The sequence below is a fragment of the Pseudonaja textilis genome, chromosome 3, assembly GCF_049901715.1.
Source record: "Pseudonaja textilis isolate UNSWEBS1 chromosome 3, rPseTex1.2, whole genome shotgun sequence".
In the NCBI taxonomy this organism is placed as follows: domain Eukaryota; kingdom Metazoa; phylum Chordata; class Lepidosauria; order Squamata; family Elapidae; genus Pseudonaja; species Pseudonaja textilis.
The window spans coordinates 98,264,326-98,284,921 of record NC_141992.1 but is presented as its reverse complement, the minus strand read 5'-3'; the positions used below and the strand labels follow the sequence as shown (position 1 = coordinate 98,284,921).

Here is a 20,596-nt window from a genome sequence, read left to right as displayed (position 1 = left end):
TTTTTTTTAATTATTCCAGACATTCTTATATTTATTATTCCAGTGGTTCTAAATACATTGATTTGCAAAACAATAACCTATTAGCAAAGAGGCTGTCTGGTTAGAAAGCCTCTCAAATCCCCAGATAATAACTTTTTATTGATCATCCTTCTGCGTCTTGTCCAACCTTTCAAAAATCTGCAAAACAGATTTTCCCCCACATCTCGCCCCCCTCAAACACCCTTGGTGTTTTTTATTTAATCTGGGGAAAAACTGAATAGAACTTTCTGGATGTCTCTCCCTATAACCCTGGTATCTCCTCTGTCCAACCATCGATTTTTTTAAGGCTACTCAGTTATTGACTCTGGAAATGGCATCACGGCAAGCTCAGGAAAATTGCTGCAGCTGTTGGGATACCATGAGGAACTTCATGATTGGTCAGATCAAGAAACAGGGCAGGAATTTAATGAAAGCTCTTTATTGGAGTCAAGGTAGGGTGACAGAAAGTATGCCCAAGTTTCTCTTTGTTTGTCTTATACTATACAAATTCAAATATGTGTGTGTGTGTGTGTATGTGAATCTATTTTGAGTTTCTTTCTTGCACTTCCCTTTCTCATGACTCTGCAATCTTTTCTTCAGGCCCCTCCTTAACGGCACTCATTCCTTCCCTATTCCTAAGTTCAATTTTACACCAAAACTCATACAGGAATACCCAAAGTAGGTTTTCCCATTAATTATTTCTCCAATTCCCAGAGATCTAATGCTAATGCCACAGGCAAGCCAGAAGAGAAAACGGAGGCCCCAGGGAGACTCCACTATAATACAATAACCACTCTTGTGGTAAATTTTTTCACTGTCAAAAAAACTCACCTCAAACCCAAACCCAAGACATGTATTACAAAAAGCCAGCACAGGTTTTCATGGAACGTGCCTACTGCAATTTTAGAATGAACCATAGGTGAAATGTGTTTTTTTAAAAAAAACTTCCTCCATAGTGGAGAATACTACGAACAGTTAATGGGTATGCTACTCAGTCTGTTCTTGATATGTCAGTTGAAGGTCCCTACTGTCTCCTCTCAGAGTTCTTTAGAGCTTTCAACCAGATATGGTTTCACAATAAAGAACTGTGACATGTAAAGTACGAAAGAAGGCCACTTGTATGTTTGACTGCTTTTGACACAAGAGAATCCCAAGAAGGCTGTGTATCCTCTGATCTAATTACATAAAATCTTTTGCAACTTTTTAGCTAAGAACATTGACAAGCTGAAACTGCCCGACCTCTGAGTTAGCCAAAAAGTGGCAAAAATGACTTTGTACAATGCAGTGATCCTACCAATCTTAAAGGAGGCAAGGATCCACCTGTTATCATGAAGGCAAAGGCTGTTTGCCAACTACCAACCAGCTAGACAGTTTTCTTTGGGAAGCAAGATAAATGGCGTTATGTCTGCTGCTGAAGCGGGGTACATGTTTTTAGAAGGCTCAGATTATCATCCTAAACTAATATCTTATTCTGATTTCAGAAGGACATTGGAAATTTTTCCTCTGAAATTCTAATGTCAGCCTCTTTGTCATTTGAAATCCACTATGTGTTTTTTTTTTTTTTAAATAAGGAAGACTATCTCTGGAAATAGATTGTGTAGGGGCAATCTACCTAACTAGCCAATATAGAAAAGATACTGGCCCTGGTCAATTCTTGGATAGAAGACTATCAAGGAGTACTTAAGGCTATAGGATAGACTGAGAAATTGGAAAACTTCTCAAAAAAAAAAAAAAAAGACAATGTTAAACCCACTGTCCATGAAGTCAAGAGGAAACAAAAGAACATTTTACCTTTTATTGTCTTTATATTTGACATGGGGCTCCCCTACAGCCATTTGACTGCACAGTCAGAAACTAGTTTGGACCAGATTAGATTGCCCACTGCTGGATTTCATGTTATGTCTTAATGCAAGTGAATGTTCTAAGATTATGTATGGACCTTCTGATACAAAGTGTGGATGTAAAGCTCAGCCAAAAGCAGCAAGTCCATAAAAGGAAATACGGTGTTTTTCAACCTCAGCAACTTTTAAGATATGTAGACTTCAACTCCATGCTGGCTGTGGGATTCTACTCCTCTTAAAGCTGCCAAGGATGAGAAACACTCTCTAAAACATGATGTATCTTTTAAGAGTGGAATTCACCTAGATCAGAAGCCTCCACATTTGGCAACTTTAAAACTTGTGGACTCCAACACCCAGAATTCCTCAGGCAGCATAGCTGGCTGAGGAATTTTGGGAGTTGGAGTCCACAAGTCTTAAAGTTGCCAAGTTTGGGGACTCCTGACCTAGATACATAAGGATGAAAGGGCAGCATCATTTGGGGGCTGCTAGCGCAACACTGGCGACTTGCCCATCCCAAACTGCGTGTAGCTTCCAAATGGTCTCAGATGATGCCACTGAAAGTCAGACTCAATCAGGGATGCATCCAGTCCCAGGAATTCAAGGAAGTGAGAAGCAGAGGTTTTAATATTATTACTTAGCATGACAAAATGCCTGTGAATAGCATCATGGAGCCTGATTATTAGATCACCTGCGCAATATATAGGAGCAGGCCTCCTCGTGAAAAGGGCTGTGATCGGAGTCATTTTTACAGCAACGTTCTAATAAGTGGACCGATGTTCTGGACTGTCCATCAGCATCAGGCACTTCCTGGTCAAGAAGGCAGGCCTCCCTCAAGTTTCTCTCTTGATGCTTTTTATTCTGAAGTGGAAGAAGCAAGGGCCGAATCACGGTGTTTTGCCCGTACAAGATCTGCAGCAAGCCTTTCTATAATACCAGTGTGAACAGAGCTTTACTTTCAGGACCAACACACAGTTAGCTGTTGCTTTGTCATCACAGTCTTCGTCTATAGAGAGGAAAACATAGATTAAGATAGATGGTGAGTCACCTGAATCCTCTTGCGATTGGGCTACCTACCTCACCCAGAATATTTGTATTTCAAAAACACGGCTGGCTTCAGATGATTGGGTGCATGCAACTTTTCTTATGCCTGCAGTTCCATACTCTTTCATCTTCTCTCTTTCTCCACGTCCTCCTTTTATCTTCCTCCTGTGAGAGTTAGCCTCTTCTTTAAGCCTCTTGGCATGGTGGTCTTTGCTATCTCTTTCTATGTGCCTGTCAGTCCTTCCGGATTCAGACATTGGCAGCTCCAATGTCTTCTGCTTGGCCACCATATCTATTATTCACAAAACTGGGTTCCCCCCACCTCACTAAGTTTCAAACCAATAACCAGATATGCCTTAACATCCCAAGTGATCCTAGCACTGATTGCTTGGGTTTATGGCCCTGTCCGCTTCTTCACAACCGAGGGCTAGCTTGGCTCAAGAGCTGCCATACTCTCTGCTTCCTTAAGCTAGAGCCCCTGACATGTTGCTTTTTTACCTGGAGCATCGGTGGGACACGGCTGCAGTTGGCAAGCTTGCCTGGCTTCAGGTTTGGATGTTGACTCACAGCCTTGGCCTAAGGTTTCTCCTTGGTAGCACTTCACTTCACGGAAACGCAGGCCAGTACCACAGGTCTTGCTGCACTGCAAGGGATGGGAGGAAAAAAAGTGTTCTCCTACGGCACAAAGCATGGATGTATAACTCAACCAAAAGGAGAAGGCCATGAAAAGAAATCCCACAGGGCTGCTTCATAATTATCCTCAAGAACTGGGTCACTTTGGGCAAGCATGGATACCCAAGTTAAACTAGAAAATGGTAGCAATGCTTCATTTGCCAGTGTGATTTCTTACTTTTAAATTTTAATTTTAATAATAATTTGTTAATTGTGTATGCCATCCAACACTCAATGGCTTTGGGTGGCCCACAACAAAGAAAGACATTACATTAAAATCAATAAAGGAAAAAATAAAGACAAAAGATTGAAAGTGCAATGAAATGAAATGAAGCCAAAGGAATTAAATTAATTTACTACTCTAATACTGGGACCACATTTAAACATCTATAGGTTGAGCAAGGTCAGGAATGTTTGCACAGCTACTTTTGTCTGATCGCTGCATTTCCGAGTAGCAGCAGTAGCAAGTTATAGGTTTGTCCAATTATGTTTCATCTTTCCCGATCCAGCAAAGGTTAACTTCTGTCTTGGTTACCACTTTAGATGATTGCATTGGGCTCTGGATACAGATGCCCTTCAGTTCATTTAATCAGAGCCCAATACAATTTGCCAGGCGCAAATGAAAGGGCCGCCTTGTGCCTCACAACCCAATGAGAGGGCGTGCCCCCTTTTACAGTTGCAGTCATGCTCCATGTGCTTTTAAATGTTTATTGTATTTTGATGTGGGTTTTTTTTTTTTTTTGAAAAAAAGTTCTATGATCATCTTTTTGAATGTTGCGCACTCCATGGTGGTTTTCAGAAAGGTGGTATCTACAAACTCAAAATAAACAGGGCTTTGGAAAGCAATGCTGGGAATCTCAATGGATGAAACAGAGACAACCCCCCCCCCACCTTATTTTCTCCTATTAAAGAGTTGTTCAGCGGGAATCTTCCCTGCCTGCTCCCTCCAATCCTGTTCCAACCTCCAGCAGCTCTCTCTCCCCTCTCCACGTTGCCGTAGCTTCTCCATCTACCTGAGACCATGAGGTTGAAAACCACGTGGAACAGGGTCTCTGGAAACATGGGGCCTGTGTTTCTGGCTTTCGAAAAGCCTCGCAGTGCCTCTCAGGATACTCCTTGTACAGGCCATTTTCTAATCCCACACACAGCACTGTCCGCATCTTGACACCTCGTCCACAGGTGGCATTGCACTGCAACGGAGAAAGCAAGACACCCTTTTCCGTCTGCATTAAAATGGCAAAAGCCTCCGCATGACCCACCCATAGTGGGCTCATTCTTTTTGTTTGGAAGGCTGCCAGTAATGAATACAATCAAGTGGGTTTGGGCTCAACAATGCAAGAGTTTTGCTGAAGAGAGTTAAATGGCAACCATAACCTTAATACAGGCAGTCCTTGACTTACGACCACAACTGAATTCATGTTGCTATGTGAGAAATTTCTTGAGTTTTGCCCATTTTATGACTTTTCTTGCCACATTCGCTAAGTGAATCGATGCAGGTGTTAAATTAGGAACACGGCTATTAAATGAATTTGGCTTCCCCATTGACTTTGCCTGTTGGAAGGTCGCAAAAGACGGGATGCCGTAACCGTCATAAATATGAGTCAGTTACCAAGCATCCAAATGTAAATCCTGTGACCTTGGAGATGCTGCAATGGTCATAAGTGTGAAAAATGGTCGTGACCTACTTTTTTCAGTGCTGTTGTAACTTTGAATGGCCACTAAATGAATTGTTGTAAGTCGAGGACTACCCGTATAGTCCAAATTCCAGCACCGTTAGACCAAGAGTTATATTTACTATACATTTGGGCGCGGCTAACCACTGACCAGGATGGCATGCTGAGATTTCCTCTCTTCCCCTGATCCAGCTATTTTCTTAAATGTAGCCACATTCCCTTATTTTATCAGATAGAGAGATAAGGAAAGCAAAGTGTTCCATCTGCTCAACGGAAAGGGGTTTAAAGCTTCCATGGAAGACCTGAAGGTGGTTGAGATGGCTCTCTTCCACGAAGAAGCAATGGGAGAAAACACTACATGGTCAAGGACGGATGTCTAATATGGACATCACTGGACAGTTAATAAAACAACTTAAAAGAAGAATTGAAGCCGGAATGGGACTAAGACACTGTAGGAATATCTAAAGTCTTGGCAGATATGTCAGAGCAAATAAATAAATAATTTAAGAACATGCAAATAGCAGATATTGCTCTGAAAGGCAGCAATGTTTCTTTATTTTATTTATTTATTTTGTCAAACGCTTACAATATAATAGAAATAAGAATAAACATAAGTTTAAATACATGAAATAGGTACAAATAATTGGGGACAACAGGACAGGGACGGTAGGCACGGTAGGACGGTAGCCATTATGATAAGGCTACAAATAATACTCTTTGAGGCTCCAAAGGGTATTTCTGAAATAAAGATTGAGTTGGTAGATTTACAGGATCGTGACAAGAGAAGTAATTTCAGGATTAAAGGAATGGTGGAGAAAAGTGGAACAAACAAATTTGACTACTTATTTCATCTCTAAAATTAATTACCAGAGCTCTAATATGAACTTAATGGTTAAAGATATTGCATGTGCTCATCAGGTTTACTTTCCAAGGAACACACAGAAGAAAATCTAGAGACATTTTTTTGGTGAACCCAAATTTAAACGATAAAATTATGAGAAAAATATGTGGACTGGGGAATATTCTTTTTCCAAAACATCAGTTTAGCTACACTGCTACAAGGGAAGGGATTAAAACGTATTAGAGAAAAGCCTATGCAGAATGACGCCCAATACAAATGGGACTCTCCTCTCAAATGAATTGTTTTTATATTACAAGGATAGAAAGTTATTTCAATTTCAGTTGAGATGCAGGGTTTATTGACAAAGCTTTCCAAGAAGAGGTTTGTCCTTGGAACTGTGGAAAGTAGGTTGAACTACAAGTGGAAGACTAAATAAGAACACTGCATTCAGTTATGAAGCAGTAGAAATTATATAGACTGTTTTCCTTTTTTAAAATGTTCAGGTTTAGAGTAAAGGGAAAAAAGAAGAGAGTTAAATAAATAAGAGAAAACAACTATATCAAATACTAACACTGGTAAAACTATACTTAAGGAATTATTGTAATTAAAATTGGGACCTTATAGACTGATGAGGGGAAGAAGGAATCTCGGTTAAGATAACCCCCTCCCCTTAGACTGCACAGAGCAGGGATCCCCAATTCCCAGGGTCACATCCCACTACCGGGCCTTGAGCAGTTCGAAACCGGGCCACAGAAGTGATGGGAGAGCAAGTGCATCCTCACTTGTGCAAGTAGGAGAGCACATGTTGTGTGCGCTCCCTTTGCACAAGCGTCAAGTACGCGTGCCCCCCCCCTTTGTGGAAATAAGGTTGCGCATGTGTTCTAGCCTGCCGCTCGTGCAGAACCTTCCTCCCCACCCCACCCTGGTGGTCCACAAAGCCAGAAAGATTGAAGAACTCTGGTACAGAGGACTCTTTAAGGAAAACTGGAAATAATATATAAACTGAGTTGTGAATTAGTAAAGCCTCTCTATTAGAAAAAAAAATGACAACATCACAATTAAAGTAATGAGATTTCAGAAGCAGGAAGCACACTTTCATCAAACTTGGTTGAATTTTATAATTTATCTGAATAGCAATGAATTATAACTTGGTGTACTGCTTATTTATGACAAATTTTCACGTGTATGGTACCTGACATTTTATTTCCACAGCAGTAGGGTTTTTTGTATTTTCTATATTTTGGGAGGTATATATGTATCTTGAAATTATGTTTAACACAGATACCTGATATTGCAAAAGAAAAAAATAAACCTCTTCCTTGAAAGAATATTTACCTCTTCATGCCATTCAAGAAGCTACGTTTTTATTTTCTTGTTTATTTTTCATGTTTAGATGTTTGCTTTACTCTGGAAAGGAAAAACTAAACTAGGTAAAATAAATGCAGAATAAAGAGTAGCTCCAGTGCAAAAGAGGTTTGTTTCTCCTAAGCTACCATCTGATGGGGAGGCTAATAAGAAAAAGGAGAAAGGGAGGCAGAAACAATTTAAGCAGTGAAAGAGAGAAGAATCATGATCTTTCTACAAACTCTTTGCATATGTTACTGGCTGTTCCTTTTATATGTCAGGTTGATGGTTTAGAAGTAGATAAGTGGCTTAATGCTGAATGTCAAATCTAGGAATAGCTCAAAGGGACCAGATAAGCATATGAGTTTTACAGAGCATCTTTATATCTCCCAATCGTTGTTTAGTTTGGTACACTATCTGCCAGGCCATCTGTGGTCAGGGAGCTGACACAATCCAAAATCATCCCCCAACCACTCCCAACTGACAGAATGGCAAAAGGAGAACCCACTAGTAGAAACCCTGCTTTGAAACTGCATGATGGAAGCATAGATAAAAACAAAGCTCTGAAGAGCATCTAAATTAAACAATAGACATTCTCGCTAACAGGAATCACAATTTTTAATTAGATTTTGGACCAGCAGCAATAACTTCAAGTGTCTTCCTTATGAACAGAGAGGTGTGATCCGATGCAAACTCACATGGTCCCATTCTTGCTCGACCCAATGGGCAGGGCAGTTCTTATCTCCACAGGGGTAGGTTGCCAGGGGTTTAGTGTTGGGATTGCACTGGGACTCCGAGATCAACTTCCCTTCCACACTGCGGCAGGTGACCAAGCGATTCATCCGTCCCTCACCACACAAACCTGAGCACTTGAAGAAATAATGAGACTTTTCAAGGTAACTGGGATTAGTAGTAGAACTGGTCTTCACAGAGGCCTTCGCTTACTTTTGAAAGGATGCCTCTAACCTCATGACTTCTACAATAATTTCAGAAAACATACAGGCACTTTCTATTCTAGACTAGAATTAGTATCAGCCAGATCAGGAAACTGATTCCACAGGATGACTAGAATGAATTGAGACAGGCTACAGTAATAGACTCTTGCAAGTTTGATTATGTTTCTCCTTCTTTCTCTCTTTTACCCTGGTGAGACAGGAAGGAGTCTTCTGCAGTCTTTTCTTAATACTATCTTCCCTCCCAGACTTAGGCATTTTCTGAATATTTTCTTAAAGGCCATCTTTATGCCTCCCTAAACTCAATTAGAATATTTCCCATTCCCAACCCTTCCATGAAGATTCCAATAAACCGCGCGCACACACACACACACACACACACACACACACGTCTTGACTCACCGGCCCCCAGTCAGAAGCCGCCCAATGCCTGTCACAGGGAGGACCTAAACACTCCTTCTCATTGACAGGCTTTGTAGATTGATTGCAGAGTTTGGGTTCGACTGAACAGCGCACTTCTCTTCTCATTGTCCCTTGACTGCCACACCGAGCAGAACACTGTAAAGAAGTGGGAACCAGAAGAGACAAAAGATCATGGCATGTGCCAGCAATGATGAAGATAAAAGTTATAAAATCACATTATCACCAAATTTACCCATCACATTTTCTTTTGCCCTGCTATACTTACATATTATGACTATTAATCAAGTAATGAATGTTAAAAATTATACATGCCTTCCTGACAAAAAGGCAAAATGAAGAAGGTGCCTCAGGCAGCAGATTTTTAGCACCCATAATTCAATTACAGTGGACTTTACTATCAAAACGGAATTTGGGGTAGTCCTTTTCCTGGAGTAGTGTAGTCCTCCTGAACCATGCTAGTTCATTTTTATATGATAATTTTTTGTCTGGACAGAGTCGATATTTCATGTCCCATGCTAGTTCATTTTTATATGATAATTTTTTGTCTGGACAGAGTTGATATTTCATGTCCCTGATTTTTTTCCAATTCTTAACAGATTTTGGGGTAATTTGAAATGGAGAGTAAAATATAAAGAACAAGAGCTGGGTGAGAGTAGCTAGTAGTTTTTCTAGCTCTAGATTCCTGAACAGTTTATATCAGTGCCGTGAACTGTGATATTTGAAGTTCATATTGGATCAAACATATTTTTACTAGCAAAGTTCAATAATGTATCTTCATAGTCATTGGTAGCATTGTTTTTCCCAAAAATGAAACTGCTTTCTGAAGCTACTGGAGAAGGATTAGTCACTTGCATTTTTTCTTTCTTTAAATCAACATTCCTGCCAGATCAATATTTTATACCGAATGTTAGCTAAGATATGTACTGAATGCAAATGAATAGTAATACCTTGGTCCTCACACTTGTAGTTCATCCTGCCTTGCCACAACTTGTGTGGACCCAGGATTAGGACCATCTCTGCAAAACACTGAGACCATCATGTGGGCCAATATTATACAACTGTTTAATTTAACGGCTAACCACTGGTATCCTTCTGTAAAATAGATTTTAGTCTATTAAGGAAGAGGCTGTTCCATTTCCATTAAGGAAGAGAAAAAGTGGCCAAATACAAGAGAGCACTTGCACTTTTACTATCAGATGAAAATTTCATGATAAATTATACCTATTAACATTTCTTTTTCTGCAAGGAAGGATGCTGGTGCTCTGTGCAACTTGTCACCCTATCTGCACTTGCTTCTAAACTCAGGTGTCTAAAAGAGACATTCAATTGCATCTCTGAGGAGATTCACACTTAACTGTTTCCTTAAACCCATGTTGAACATCAGGGATAAGCATCTTCATGTTCTCAATACGTTTTGGACATCAGCTGCCATCAACCTTTGCCAACCTGATTAATGGCAAAGGATTGGTATAGTTCAAAACATCTGCAAAGCACTATCTTAATTTTGTGCAAGTTCTTTGGTGTGTGTGTGTGTGTGTGTGTGTGTGTGTGTGTGTGTGTGTAAAACCTACCCAAGACCAACATACCTCAGACCATTCTGACAACTCCCACTGCGGCCCACAAACTTTGTTCTTGCATGATTTCCGCTCCATAGGCCTGGTTAGCCCAGCTGACTCACACATGTAATCGTAGACTGAACTATCAAAGCCTGGAGCCAGCATCTTCCAACAGCGCACAATTCGGTACTGATAACCTTCACCACAAGTTCTTGAGCACTCACTCCACTGGCTGGTCTCCCACCTCCACATAGGAAACAATGGTAAGAGAAAGAAAAAGCAATTTGGGCATAGTTTAATGCAAAGGGGGAAAAATAATAAAACTGGCTAAGGTTCTATACAAACTCCTAAATCAAAGATCCTTCCATAAAGATCTATTATAGTTGCCTCTCATTTTTCTCTTTGTAGGAGCAATTCTGTCTGCTCTGTAAGGAACTTTTCCCCCAAAATTCAAAACCTTTAAAACTTCCATAACTATTTTCATACATTTGCATCTGCACAAGAAACAAAAGGGACAGAAAAAATATTTCACATTATCTTCTGCTAGCTTAAGCAATAAGGTTTAATTTCAGTATTCCAACTGCACACATATCACACAGAATGCCTTCCCAAGAGCTGGCTCTTTTCACTCACCTAGGCTGGCACTCTCTGCCTGCGCAGAATTCATGGGTGGGTTCAGGACGAGTCAATGCATCACAGTAGGTTTCTTCCACTTCCACTCCATCATAGCGGACACACATAGCATAGGAGGTGCTGATCCCTGCATACACAGCAAAGCTGAATCATCATTAGCTGCCTTACAGGATTAAGTGCTTCACTAACAACTATGGCCCAAAGTAGCAGCAAGCGACTGTTTCTTCCTATACCTTAGATATCAGGAAAAGAGAGAAAGTTGGGATTTCCTCAGAAGGGAGAAAGATAATTTCCCCCTGCTGTGTGAAAAAGCACAGCCTTTTTTCCATAAAGAGATGAAATGGACAGAAAGAATAACCTTGAGGAACAGTAGGAAGAGCCTTTATTAAGACAATGGTGAGATGAAAAGAAACCAGAGCTGGGCCAGAACTGTAATCTGAGAAAGCATATCAGAAAAGACCCTCCCTAGTTCTTACAAAAAAAATTTTTTTTAAAAAAAAGCAGGGGGGGGGGGAGAGCAGAAGCATTTTCAGATTTGTGAGATTCTGTCAGTATAACCTTATAATTAAAGCAGGATTAAGTTGGTGACTTTTGTTTCCCAGTCTGGTCTACACTGGATGGCTGACAGGAATATACTGTACATATTATTTTCCCAACTTTTTAAAGGAAACCCAAAAATATATAATAAATAAAGTTGTTCAGTCACGGATACACAATGCTCAAGTCCTTTTTTTAAAAAAAAATAAAAGTTTTATTTAAGTTTTCACAAAGCATACAAATACAAATAAAATATCTTTTTTTGAGAACAGCGTGGCCCCGGGTTATCACTTCTCCATACAGACATAAACTCAATACATATTTATCTTATACATTCTAATCCATATCTTATAACTATTTTCACAATTTTTTCAATAGCTTTTCCCTTTCTTTACTTCCTATAGCCTTATTTTAAATTATCTCATTCCTTTCTTAATTCAATTATATATCTTTTTCTAATTTTTAAAATCTTTCTAATCAATGTTTTTATACTTTAGTCTGTCCTGTTTACAATTTCATATTACCTTTTCTCATAAAACAAATTTTCCCCTGTAATTACTAGACTGGAGTGTAACACCGTTGTATCTTTTTTCAAATCTTATTTAAAAATTTAAGTTACATCTTTACAGTTGTAACATTCATTTTCTAACCTCTATTTTATAACACATACCTATTTTCAATCGAATTCTGCTTGGTACATTCCCTTAAAATACACACTAAATTCTTGAAAGAAAAAAGTATATATATGTGTATATATGTATAACAATAGTAAATGGAATAATTATTCTATTCAAGTACAGCTCTGCCATTAATATTAATAACAATCTTTTACATTTCTATTTCTTTTAACAAACATTACCTAATAATATCAGTTGTCTTTCACTTTAATCATCTATATTTCATATTTTACTTATTACTGTCTTTAAATAAAAAACCAAACAATAGTTATTAACAGTAGTCAATAAAGTTATTATTCTTATTCAAGTTCATCTTATCAACTGATAAAAATCTTCCATGTTTCTTTTCAGTTTTTTTCAACGTTCTTTTTAAATCATTGAGCCTTATTCTCTTTACAAACAAATATTCCACTACACATCAATAGAAATTTTTTCTATCACTTTAATCATCTAACATATTATATAACAATGCTATCCCATGCACCCTTGCAGAATCGTCTCCTTAAGTTAACCATTGTCACTGTGTCTTTTAAATAGGTTTATAGCTTTAATTCTTATACGTTTTTCCTATACCTCTATATCTTGTTTCTGTCTTTTGTAGCTTCTTTTCCTTTCCCTCTTCCCTCTCTTCTTCTCCCTCCCCTTTTTATTCCCTTTTCTATCTGATTCTCCCTTCTGTGATCCTCCCTTCTGCTTCTTCCTGGTATTATGATTACTTTTCAAATTACTCTTTTTTTTTTTGGTTGTTGCTTTAGTGCTTAAGTTTTTAACTCCCCTTCCCCCCTTTCCCTTCTTTACCCTGCTTAAAATTACTTGGTCATTAAAGATGGCTTCTTCGTTGTCCCGCCCTTCTTGTTCTGCCAGCGTTTCTTGTTGTTTTTCATAGTTCAAGATCTCCATTTCTAAAAATTGAAATGCGAAGCCAAAAGATCCTCTTCCGTCTTGTGCTTCTTCTTTTTATTCTTTAAGTCTCATTTTAACTCTTCAAGGAGTGATGCCATTTAAAAAAAATGTAAACAACCCCAAATTGATTTTATTTTATTTCATTAGGATGCTCCATCCAAAGTTCCAGGAATCATTCAATAATCCAAAACTGTTTCTTACTTCTTTTCTCACTTTTTCTTTCCAGGGGCTTTGTTCTCTTGTAACAAAATTTCAGCTACAATATATCTTTTACAAGTCTTGTTAAAATTCCACTATCATTTTTTTTTAAAAAGTTCCAGGTGGTCTCCTCCATTTTCCAGATTCCACCCTCTTTTTTCCTCCGCTGCTTTCTTTCTTTTTTTTAAAGAAATTAAATTTTAAATTATCCAAGAATCTTTATCCCTTTGACACTTTATTTTCAGTTAGAAATAACCTATTGATGTCAAAATGATTATCAATTTCTTATTCGAATCTCTTCTTATTAATGTTCCAAGTGAGTAAAAATGTCGATGTTAGAGGAAAAAAAGCCAATTCCGTTTCCTTTCCCTTTCTCTTTCGCAGCTTAAAATCTTTTTTAGGAATAGTATTAGTCTTTAAAATTCAGGTTCCAGGTACCTTAAATAGATGTTCTCCATTCAACCCGGTCAGTCAGACTTTCTCCTTTAAACTTCCTCCTGCACAATCTTGTCTGGTTGGGTTCTTTTTTGAGGTGGCCATTTCTGACCACCGCTGCAACCGCCTTTGGGAAAGGGAGTAATGGCCAGCCGAAGAGGAGAGATATGGCTCTCCTCAACCCCGCTGATGGCTCCCCCTTCTTTACCACCTCTACGGGGTGGCTTCAGCCCCGAATCCGGGTGGCTCGGGATGCTCCAGCGTCGAGCACGGATCAAAACCTTGAACAATTGCGATTTCAGTCCATTGCTGAAGAAGCCCAAACTGGAAGTCCCACAATGCTCAAGTCCTTAAGGTTGGGAAAATAGCATTAGCAATAGCACTTAGACTTATATACTACTTCAGTGCTTTGCAGCCCTCTCTAAGCAGTTTATAGAATCAGCATATTGCCCCCTCAATTTGGGTCCTCATTTTACGCACCTCGGAAGGATGGAATGCTGAGTCAACCTTGAGCCTGGTGGGATTTGAACTACCAAATTGCAGGTAGTTAGCAGAAGTGAGCTGCAATACTGCACTCTAATCACTGTGCTGCTGATAATTAGAACTGTACAGTTCTTCAAAACTTCAAGCTATTCATCCCTTCAAGACTTCTTTGCAAAACAAGCTGACCACTTTGTTCCTATTATTTTATTTATTTATTTGAATTTATTAGCCATCCAACTCTATGAGCACTCTTTACAGCTTTGTAGCCCCTGAAAGCATCTCTTGATACAATTAGCCAAGTTTTAGCAAGCATAGCAAGAGAAGGTGCTGCTATACTTCTCAGTCCTTGGTCAGGGGTGCCAGGCGATGATGTGCTGCTTAATTCTGCTTTGATGGTGGAAGGTGCAGTGCTCACCTTTGGTACTTAAATGATGGCAAACTGTGTTGTGAAAAGGAGCCTCATTACCTTGCCTAACTAAAGCTAGAAAGGACTCCTGTGCAAGTAGACAGTTGCAGAGAAGCTTCTTCCAGCTTCTTTCACAAGGATACTATGAGAAGCTTCAGGACAGCACAACATGCTTCATTAAGGCAGATCATACGGCCTTGATGCTTAATGAAGATAATAATCACATCACAGGACTTTCTTAGTGGGGCTTTTGGATAGCCCGCTGAGGAAAAAAAATCATGCAGGATTGACTTCATACATGGTAACAGCATAGGGCTATTATACAGTATATACAATAATGGAGGAATACTGAAATTCCCACAATGAACAAGTGGATTGTGAAGAAGTTGGAGTTGTCAGAAATGGTGAAGCCCGACTTTTTGTGGTGAGAGATAAAACAATAAATACATTTTTAAAAGATGGGAAAACTTTTATGGACTTTTTGTTGAAAACAGAGAAAATGATAAATAAAAAAAGGACTACACTAAAGATGAAGGGATTTTTATAATATTAAGGAGGGAGATTGGGTAATACGATTGTTAATTTCTGTTGTAAAGAAGGTCAGAGATCACTTATTTTTCTGACTTCAGTCCTCTTAGTCTTTTTTCCCTGGCTTTTTTTCCCCTTTGCTTTCTGTACTTTCTTTTTCGTATCTCTATTTTTATATATTTTCTGCTACTTTTTGTTTTAGTTTTGTCCTTTACTGTTTGAAATTTTTTTTAAATAAAAACTAGGGAAAGAGAGAGTAAAAGAAGCAGCAAGAGAGAGCAAGAGGGAATGTGTGCGGACAAGAGAAAATCACATCATGTTCACAGTCAGAAGTGCCTTGGGGAAACAAATTACTTTGTGCAGACTTATTAAAAATTCATGCAGGAAAAAAGACATTAAAATTAACAAGAACAATGTTAGTCCTAATTAAACCCATCTGCATTACAGCTCCTGAGTTGTTGGAGACTACACTGAAAAGCTAAACAGAAACACAAAAGTGGTTAAGGCACTAGGCTAGAAAGCAGGAGAACGAGACTTCTAGTCCCACCTTAGGCAGGAAAGCCAGCTGGGTGACCTTGGGCCAGTCACTCTCTTAGCACAACTTACCTCACAGGGGAAAATAGGAGGAGGAAGGTGCACTGGATAGGTTCACTTTCTTGAGTTATTTATAAAAATAATAAAGGCAAGATACAAACAAGCAAACAAATAACACAATTCTATTATGCATATGCATGGAGTCTACACCTGCTCACAAGTTTCTTCTGATATAATAATAAAGTAACATCAAGGAAAGGTGTTTTTTGCAATATTAAAAGAAGAATATGTTCAGATGCAAAACAAACACAAATATACAGCAAACAGAATTTAATACATTATATACTGCTGTCCATTTCTGAACAAGTTCTCATGTGGGCCCTTCTATATACTAGAAACTGACCACAAAGAATCCTTCGCAAGACTAAAAACCTGCCATATTACTATCCAAAATTACATGTTATTTCACCTGATGTGCATGTGGAGCTGCAAGGAGCATAGGCTGATACCTTCCAGCGATACATGTCAGCCAAGCTGATGTCCTCGCGGCCAAGGGAACTCAGTTCAAAGTCATTGCTGCAGTGGGAAAAAAACCCTCAGTATAAGTTTCTGGATGGAGGATTTACTACAGGAAGGGAAATATGTTGTCCTTCCCTGGTTTCCACAGAGGCTAAAAGGAATCCCCAGATGGCAACACATTATTTCTACATAGTTTGCTTATCTACACAGTCTATCACAATTGTAGGGATTGTAGAGAATTTAATCATCTAAGAGCAACGTTCTTCAAGCAAATGGCACACTAGACTGCAGCAAAAAATATGCAGTTTAAATACTAATAGAGTCTTCCCAGTGGAGGCTTCCCATTGTGTCTTTATGATTTACTGCCTCAGCGTGCAACGTTCCAATTAGCCTCCACCAATGAAATGACCAGCACATCACAGCTGACGCAATTATCCAGTGATAGAGAAGGCTATCCTTTTCATCTAACTACAACCTCTTCCAATCAAAGTATATGGGAACAGCTGATAATTCTGATATCCACATACATCAAAACAATCCAATATACTACAATATACTAACTGAATTGAATTCAAGAATGAAGATTCCCTCAGATTTCCCAAGGATAATGGCTTTAGGCCATTTAAAACTAGAATCATTTGAAGAACCACGTGTAATTAATTTTTTAATACTGCATTTACATAAAATCTACATTTTCTCCAAAATAATTTATTTTTAAAAAGGGACTGTCATCTTAAATATGCTGGGAAAATTATGATGAAGTCAGTTGAGAGTTTTTTTTAAAGCTAAACAAGTACGCAGTGCATCTTAATCCTGGGGCTGAGGGAAGACTGGATTTAGTTTGCTCTCCTTCAAATGGAGAATTTGAAAGGAAGCCAAGCTTGCTCAGTTGCCAAGGTTCCTCCTGAATACTTTCTTTTTACATTACATCACTTTTTTTTCTTAGAATATTCAACCCTTTTTTCCCAATCTATTTTCTTTCTCACCTTTCAGCACCTGGACCTTGAAGAGGCTTTGACAGCTGCTGGTTCCCAAAGCTGATTGGGAGCCTGGAGCTGGAGCTAGGGTTGGAAGAAATTGCCATGAGAGTATCATTTGTTGCTTCATTCATTACAAAAGGGTCGACATTCACTTTGTCTGGAAAGTTTTTTGCAGGTTGCTTGGGCAGTCCTTCCGGCCATTTGATAGTTGCATGACCCCACAACCCGACTGTTGAATTCTTTCTTCCAACCTTGACTGTCATGTAATGCAATGCCCTACAAAAAGCGGCATTTTGTGGATCCTGGAGACACAATGATCTGAAGAGATGCTGTCTGGATGGACCAATCTTATTGGCTTCATGGAGTTCAAATCTTTCTGCGCCATGTGGCGTGGCTGTGCTGATCATAATATTATTGAGTCTGAGGGCTTAAGAAGAATGAAAATGAACCAAGAGACCCACAAAATTCAGTTTACTTTCTACAATTAAAAAGGCTTCTGTCCCCCTAAATATTTGGAAATACTCTCATTTGACCATGAATATAGTTTCTGTATCTGTTTAGGTATGATCATCCTTCTTTCAGCATTTGAAAATGCTTTCCTGTCTTTCATGACTATAAAGAAAAAATGCAAACTAACATACTATCGAAAATGTTCCAGAAATACATGAAATTTAATTTGGAATATACTATCTGAATATGCAATTTGCATGTATTGCTTTCTTTGACAAAAGGACTTTGATCCTTAGGCAATGATAGATAACCTCTTTGTTATTCAATACATCAGCTGTATCTGTTTATTCAGACATACGTGGAAATATATTAAAAAGATAGACTGCTTCAATGAAGAGAGATATTACACTTTGACAAAGTTCAATGTTAAAATTATGAGGTGTTATTATTCAGGATTTGAGTAATATTGTTAAATATTGCAGTCTACATATGTGCGTGTGTGTGTGGAGAGAAAGAGAGACTCTAAATCAATGTTGATTTAGGTCAGTATTTGATATATTTTGAATATACATCACTATTAACATTGATTTAGATCAATGTTAATTGATGAAGTCATGATAAGAGCTAAATTTCAGTAGTAAATTTTTGAAAATGTCAGTATTCCACATACTGTTTGTTTCTTGCCAGTCAAAAATGGGACTATCAAAAAGAATCCCACCCTTCCGTTTTCCATTTCCATATAAGAACCTTGAATATGGAAAGGGTTACATAATTACAGACACGTACAAAGCGAGCAACGCTTTAGTTTCTGAGGAGCACTTGAAACACACATCTCACCAACCATTTCCCATCAACTTTGTACTGTAGATGATTGAGTAAATAAGCGTATGAAAGGATACTGACCCAGATCTGCTTCTTTGTCAGCTGTCAGATCTTCACTTGTTTCACGTGTATGATAAAGTTGTTGGAATTGAAAGCTGAGATTTTCCTCCTGTGCCCCATGTTTCCAGCCCCATTCTTTGCCTTGGGGAGTGGAGTTATTTGTGAAGAAGTTCTGGCTATTGAAGGACATGCCCCCAGGTTCTTCTTCTGTCTCATCTGTCATCTCTGTGACAGAAACCCAAGAAGCATTGAAATCTTGGGAAATGGATGACACTGCATCTTGGTAATTTTGGCTAGGTTCTGGTAAGTGAAGATAGAGAGGCATCTTGATGGATGGCGGAACTGTCTGAACAACTGGTGACAATGCTCTAGGCACAGTGTAGTCATATGTTACATGTGGCATTTTTCCATTGAAATTGTAGTACTTTTAACAAAAAGAAAAAAAAATAACCAAGCTTACTCTCACTTTTAAATTATGCAAGATTCTACTACAGTCCAAAGAACTTTGAGAAAGACGCTTCACATAAGCAACTGTAAACAGTAGTCAGATGTGGCGGTGTGCAAAATGACTGGAAGTCCAAATTTTCATTCAAAATGTTGTTGTGGGTCTGGAACATTTCGCACAAAGTTTGGAACAACATTTCTAGTAAAATAAGGTTTAAATAACCAAAGGTATTTCAAGCTTGAAACATTTTGCACATCTGCTCAGAAGGACTCATAGCCCCCAAATCTGCTAATTTGAAATCTAAGAGTGAACTCCCAGAGTAATTCTTTGAAGATACCACTTTTTATCATTTCTATTTGCTCTCCCAAATTTTGCTTTCCTAAAAATCCTCATGAAAGAAGAAATCAGGAACAAATCTGGGAATGCGATAAGTCCTCTTTCCAAGCCAGGTAACCACCCTCTTAAATTCCCTGAAACAATATCTGAGAGAGGAAGCTCTGGTAGTCATCAAGGTTTGTTTGGATATAATGAAGTGAATTTCAAACTTTAGCCAGACATAGAAGCATCCTTTTATAGCTGGCCCTTTGCATTTTCTATCAAAAAACAGCATGATTCCCTCTAAACATTTTCTCTAGGTTTTGTTCTCCATCTGATTATTACAATTTTACCCTTGGATAGGTTGAGCTGAAATTACTTCTGATTAGATGAACATGAAGAAGCCATGCTTTAAAATCCAAATGTGTCCATCAAATTAAAACTGCCTACTCCTGATCGAAACTACGACATGTCACAGCCTAAGATTCTTCACACAAACTTGAAATATTAGTAGAAACTGGGAGCTGAGGAGGTAACTCCTGTTATTGGAACTTCTTGTGAATAACAGTAGAAGCTGGGAATAGAGGAAATAATATGCTTTCTCACAAATATGAAAAATTCCCATAGAAAAAGCAGGTAAGTGGGGTACCGTTATACAGGTAGTCCTCAATTTACAACAGTTTGTTTAGTGACTGTTCAAAGTTACTTTGGCACTGAAAAAAGTAACCTCTGACCAGTTGTCATACTTATGACCATTGTAGCATCCCCATGGCCATGTGCTCAAAATTCAGATGCTTGGCAATTTACTCATATTTATGATGGTTGCAGTGTCCTGGGGTCATGTAATCCCCCTTTGCGACCTTCTAACAAGCAAATTCAATGGATTCATATAGCAACAGTTTGACTAATTTAATAACCACAGTGATTTGCTTAACAGCTTTGGCAAGAGAAGTCCTAAAATGGGGCAAACTCACTTAACAAATGCTTCGTTTAATGAAAGAAATTTTGGACTCAATTGTGGTCTTAAATGTGGGGACTCCCTGTATTTAGAGAGCTAAAGAGAAATTTCTGGGGAAAAGAAAAAAAAATCAATGGCTGTTGATCCTAAGATGGACTAGGAGTTTTGAATTACTTGAACACTGGCCCAAAGATCAGAAGAAGAGGTGCCGAAGGAATATTCCTACTCAAAACAGACGTCTTATATGGATCAGGAAGACATGGAACAAGACATGGAGAAATGGATCAGGTCTTGCCAGTCTGAGAGAGAATGCCAGCCAGCCAGTATAATTATCCCCTTTCTTTAATTCTA

General features: G+C 38.6%; 1 protein-coding gene across 4 annotated transcripts in view; it reads right to left on the bottom strand.

Annotated features, from left to right (window-relative positions):
* The window catches only part of LOC113438182 (ADAMTS-like protein 2), a 43,612-nt gene continuing 23,016 nt past the window's right edge, over positions 1-20,596 (bottom strand). For 3 of the 4 annotated variants that reach the window (XM_026703461.2, XM_087930454.1, XM_087930455.1), the window contains exons 9-18: positions 18,549-18,951; positions 17,202-17,622; positions 16,166-16,272; positions 10,996-11,122; positions 10,393-10,606; positions 8,786-8,941; positions 8,129-8,299; positions 4,586-4,762; positions 3,399-3,543; positions 1-2,862 (exon numbers count right to left, since the gene is read on the bottom strand). In XM_026703461.2, coding sequence (XP_026559246.1) covers positions 2,744-2,862; positions 3,399-3,543; positions 4,586-4,762; positions 8,129-8,299; positions 8,786-8,941; positions 10,393-10,606; positions 10,996-11,122; positions 16,166-16,272; positions 17,202-17,622; positions 18,549-18,951 — 2,040 coding nt within the window. In that variant the 3' untranslated portion in view covers positions 1-2,743. The remainder of the gene's footprint in view (positions 2,863-3,398; positions 3,544-4,585; positions 4,763-8,128; positions 8,300-8,785; positions 8,942-10,392; positions 10,607-10,995; positions 11,123-16,165; positions 16,273-17,201; positions 17,623-18,548; positions 18,952-20,596) is intronic. The other variant, XR_015743008.1, reaches the window with a different exon arrangement.